Genomic DNA, 6,529 nt, shown 5'->3' with positions numbered 1-6,529 from the left:
TTCAAACTTCAAGAAGAATGGAGAAGCACAGACGAAGCGTGGTCGTCCCAAAGGAGCTAAAAACAAGACTACCGTTCCATCGTCCAAAATAATAAAAGCTAAGAAAATTGTCAAGACGAAGGTGGCCGAAAAACGAGGTCGGCCCAAAATGAAAACGAACGCAGAATATCCCGTGAAGTTCGTTGACCTTGTCCTCGGGGCCTTCAAAGCTTTAGACAACCGCAAAGGATCGTCTCTTCAAGCCGTCAAGAAATACCTGACGGAATATAATGGAATTGATTCGCAGAAAAAGGCTATTTACATTAAGAAGTCTGTACGAAAGTTGACGGAAGATGGAACACTACGTCATCGTGTTGGACTTGGTGCAAGAGGGACATTCAAGGTGGTTTCAGAATAACTGCGCCCTAGTCTCATGAATACAATACTGTGGCACTATCATTAAAGTAAAATGTTATTACATTTAATTTCTTTTGATATACAATCCTGTCAGTAAATAATGGATACTCTCTACCGATAAGAAAATTTCAAAGCAATAGGTAATCATATCTGTTATATACAAGTGTCATGAAATACGTACATATACATATACATCGTGTTGGAATTTGGCCCAGAGGAACATTCAAGGTGGGTTCAACGTGATAACGAACTTGTCATATTGATTTAAAATGATTTATGTTTATGTTTTAAGCGCACTTCAACTAGAATAAAGTGTGTATGTGCGTGTATATTATTTTCAATTGTCCGTTAATATGGATTCAAAAATACATCTTAAGCTAAAAAGCTAATTCCCTTGTATTCTCATGAAGTGTTCATTATTTAAACGATAAGTAACAATATGTTTAGAGAGACGTCTGTCTATTTCGTCATTAAATATTTACAGTTCATATTTTCACAATCGCTTTGCAATACCTAAATTCATTTTGGCGGTAAGACTAAGCATGGAATCATGGACATAATGAAAATGCATTGATGCACATGCATTAGTCTCGGAAATTCCACCATGCACTAACAATGAAAGCTGTATAATTGAACAGACATGCGCTATTGGCAAACGAATAGAAATCCTTATGAATATAAAACCATGAATACATTTTTCTCATAGTATACAATTAATTCGGTAGTCCGTACACGACCAATTCTCATATTTTTTATGTCATGGATATAATTGCATGAATTGCATGAAATTTCATTATGATTTTATCTCACCCCTAGGGGAAATAAAAACTGTCATCAGAGAACATAATAAGCCGTCTTTTTTATGTATACGTGATGATGTCCAGCACTTTTAAGTGAGATCGGAATGCCAGACTTCTGAAAGGTTAAATGCACTGAAGGACATTAATTAAATGTTTGTATCACTCGCTAGGCCATTACAGGATCTTAATCATATGCTGTTATAAATACAAGCGTATTTATAGATACATAACATACAGATAAACTGTACACACACACACACACACATATGTATATATACAGACTACCGCGATGGTGCAGTGGTGCAGCACTGGACTCCGACCCTCATGGTCCCGAGTTCAATTCCCTGCCGCGGCGGTCGTAGAGATACTCTCTGACTGCTGCCTCGAGCCTAATCTCACGGCGAGAAAATGACATCGAGAATTCAAAACGTAGATTTCATATTGGAAGTCACCGCCGTGGCATAGGTATTAGCGCGGTTGATTAGGAAGGGCATCCAATCAGGCAAAGGTGGCATTGCCAAATAAACTCAATAGTGAATTGAGAGAGGCCTGTGTCCTGCAGTGGAGGAAATGGTTGTTGAAAAACTTACACACACACACACACACACACACACACACACACACACACATATATATATATATATATATATATATACATATATATAAATAAATGCATGTATATACATATATACATATGTATATGTGCATGTTTACACATATATACATATGTTTATGTGTGTGTATACACATATATACATATGTTTATGTGTATGTATACACATATATACATATGTTTATGTGTATGTATACACATATATACATATACATATGTCTATATGTATGTATATATACATACATTATACATATATACATATATATACATATATAAATATATACATATACATATATAGATATATACATATATACATATATACATATATAAATATATACATATATATACATATATAAATATATACATATATACATATATAGATATATACATATATACATATATACATATATAAATATATACATATATTCATATATACATATATACATATATACATATTTACATACATACATATTTACATACATACATATATACATATATATATACATATATACATATATATACATATATATACATATATAAATATATATATTTACATATATACATATATACATATATATATATATATATACATATTTACATACATACATATTTACATACATACATATATACATATATACATATATACATATATACATATATATACATATATATACATATATACATATATATTTACATATATACATATATACATATATACATATATACATATATATATACATATATACATATATATACATATATACATATATATACATATATACTTATATATATACATATATAAATATATATACATAGACACATATATACATGTATACATATATACATATATACATATATACATATATATACATATATATACATATATATACACATCATATATATGTACATATATATACATATATACATATATACATATATACATATATACATATATATGCATATATATACATATATACATATGTATATATATACATATGTATACATATATACATATATATACGTATATACATATATACATCTATACATATATACATATTTATACATATATACATATTTATACATATATACATATTTATACAAATTTACATATATACATATATACATATATGCATATATACACATATATGCATATATACACATATATGCATATATACACATATATGCATATATACACATATATGCATATATACACATATATGCATATATACACATATATGCATATATACACATATATGCATATATACACATATATGCATATATACACATATATGCATATATACACATATATGCATATATACACATATATGCATATATACACATATATGCATATATACACATATATACATATATGCACATATATGCATATATACACATTGATGCATATATACACATAATATATGCTTAATATATATATATATACATAAAATATACATAATATATACATAATATATACTTAATATACTTAATATGTGTGTGTGTGTGTGTGTGTATGTGCATGCATATATACACATATATATTTGTATATTAATATATATGTATATATACATTTACATATCTATATATACATTTATATATATGTATACATTTATATATTTACATATACATTTATATATTTAAATATATACGTTTATATATTTAATTATATACATTTATGTATTTAAATATATGCATATATGTATTTATATATACATTTTTATCTATATCTAATAAACACACATGTGTATGGCTATATATACGTATCTATGTATATATGTATATATACATATATGCATTTAAATGTATATGTATACGTACATAAATGCATATATATGTATATATATATATATATATATATATATATATGTATATGTATATATACATATTTGCATATAAATGTATGTATACATATTTGCATATAAATGTATGTATATATACATATACATTTATATGCATACATGCATATATGTATATATACATATATACATAGATATCTATATGGATATATGTATATATACATACATTTGTGCATATATTTATATATAAACATATATATGTATATATATGTGTGTGTATTCATATACATATATAATATACCCAACAGAAGAGCCTCGTTTCGCAGGAGGAACGTGGATAGATGGGTAGCGTAACATAAAGGATGTTTACCTTATATTTCGAGCATCACAGTCACTCTGTCTCAAACACGACCATTACCTATGGCACCGGTACGAAAATATGAGAAGAATGGAGAAGTCCAAAAGAAGCGTGGTCGACCCAAAGGTTCCAAAAACAAATCGTCTTTGATATCGACTTCAAACTTCAAGAAGAATGGAGAAGCACAGACGAAGCGTGGTCGTCCCAAAGGAGCTAAAAACAAGACTACCGTTCCATCGTCCAAAATAATAAAAGCTAAGAAAATTGTCAAGACGAAGGTGGCCGAAAAACGAGGTCGGCCCAAAATGAAAACGAACGCAGAATATCCCGTGAAGTTCGTTGACCTTGTCCTCGGGGCCTTCAAAGCTTTAGACAACCGCAAAGGATCGTCTCTTCAAGCTGTCAAGAAATACCTGACGGAATATAATGGGATTGATTCGCAGAAGAAGGCTATTTACATTAAGAAGTCTGTACGAAAGTTGACGGAAGATGGAACACTATGTCATCGTGTTGGAATTGGTGCAAGAGGGACATTCAAGGTGGTTTCAGCATAGTTGCGACCCTGCCTCATATTATTTCGGAAATTAGGCAATTTCAATAGAATAAAATTTTATCACATTCAATTTCTTTTGATATACAATCCTGGCGGGAAAAGGGTTCCCCTCTCCCGAGAGAAGAGCTGGTGAGCAATGGCAGATGATATGTTATATATATAACTATTTTCCATTTTACAGGTATATACAGTCAAATGACTCGTATTAAAATAGTGTTTACAGTGGCATTACTTTTTTTTATAATGAAGTAACAATAGTTCGTATTTTCACATATTTGCTAAATTCATATTTGGTGGTAAGAGTAATTATTAAACCATGGATATAATAAAAATGAATCCAAACGCATTTGTTGCGGAAATGTGTCTACACAAAAATCTGTAAAATGAAACAAGCATGCACTGTTGACATGAAAAGTTGATGTTATATACACATCAAACCCTTATGCTTCTAAAACATTTTTTACAATTTATATACAATTCATCCGGCTATTCTTACAAGACACGTCTCATGTTTTTTGAGGAAATGGAAATAAGTGTATGAATTAAATGATGTCTCGTTTTAATCTTCCCCTCACCTCAAGAGAAACAGAAAACAGGTATAAAGAGAAAATAGGCACAGCAATCAGTCTTTTTATATATATTTTACATGAGATCGGAGTGCCAGACTTCTGAAATGTTAAATGCGCTCTTATCAATAGAAATATCTTTACGGGAATCTTAAGCAAGATTCATCGTGTAATGTTTTTTTTTTTTTTTTTTTAGATAGGCGCATGTTTCTGTTTTCTCCGTATAGTCCATACCGATTAAGGGCATCAAAGTAAAATAACAAAGAGATTATAGAGCGTATTTTGTTTTTAATCTGATTATAGACACCTAAGAATAAACATAATAAATTACAGTTGATAATAAATTAAACTTATCTTCTAGTATTTTTCTTGCTGTTATCTGCTTATTCCATGTAGATATTTCTAATTAAAGAAAACGAATTATTTACAACTGAAAGAGAATGCGATCGCCTGGGGCTATTACCTATGGTAAATCCTTTGACTTCATACTGCCCAAATGAATACATAATTTCTCTTCGTACACATAAATTTTGGACTTTCATGTTATGATATCTGTATATTTGTCAGTAATAAGTAAACAAAATGATCCAGACTTTAACCACACACACCGGAGACGCCTCCTACCTCTCCTACTACCTGGGACTTCTTCGGGGAGACGAGGGTCGCTGATGAACACATACATATTAACAGAGGCTGAGGTCTAAACACTTGCATTCGGGCATCTTCTTGAAATCGGCAACATGACTCTTGTATCAAAAACGCCTAAGACTCCAAGCACACCCAGAACTCCTACAAAGTCTCTGAGAATTCCCAAGTCGACCTTGAAGACACCGCGGTCCTTGAAGGCACCAAGAACATTAAGGACACCCAGGCGGTTGAAAGCATCGGCGAGGAGCTCCGCAAAGACTCCTCGAGCTAATGCCAAGTCCTTGACGATTGGCGACATGGTCTTTGAAGCTGTAGAGGCTCTGAATGATCGGAGAGGCGTCTCTCTGCATTCTATCAAGAAATATCTCCGGGACAACAAGAAAGTCGACGCCGAAGCAAAGGCTCTCTCCATCAAGAAACATCTCAAAGCGTTTGTGGAGGAAGGAAAACTTGTTCAAGTAGCAGGCACGGGCGCGAACGGGACCTTCAAGATTCCTGGAAAGAAGACCACTTCACAGAAGGCGTCCACATGCTCCAAGGTCATCACCAAAGTTGCGAGCAGACCGAAGATTGGAAAAATACTATCGGGCCAAAAAGAGCAGAGTTTTAGGAATTTAACGAATATGCACCAGAGAGTATCAAAGAAGGCTTTGAAAGGAAAGATGGGTATGAAACGCCTGTGAATATCTGTAGGGTATGTTTACTTCGTTTACGAAGGTTACTATTAGTCATTGTCGATTTGTGAATAAAGTTTCCATGATGTTCTATCTGTTGATTTTCTCAATCAACCCAGTTCCGATGA

General features: G+C 31.4%; 1 protein-coding gene across 1 annotated transcript in view; it reads left to right on the top strand.

Annotated features, from left to right (window-relative positions):
• Positions 1-6,023: 6,023 nt before the first annotated feature.
• The window catches only part of LOC125025564 (histone H1.1, embryonic-like), a 776-nt gene continuing 270 nt past the window's right edge, over positions 6,024-6,529 (top strand). Inside the window, exon 1 of the mRNA XM_047613587.1 lies at positions 6,024-6,393. Within this exon, the coding sequence (XP_047469543.1) occupies positions 6,024-6,393 (370 nt within the window). The remainder of the gene's footprint in view (positions 6,394-6,529) is intronic.

The sequence above is a fragment of the Penaeus chinensis genome, chromosome 5, assembly GCF_019202785.1.
Source record: "Penaeus chinensis breed Huanghai No. 1 chromosome 5, ASM1920278v2, whole genome shotgun sequence".
Taxonomy (NCBI): Eukaryota; Metazoa; Arthropoda; class Malacostraca; order Decapoda; family Penaeidae; genus Penaeus; species Penaeus chinensis.
Note: the sequence above shows the minus strand (reverse complement) of the source record. Positions and strands in the feature narration are given on the sequence as shown.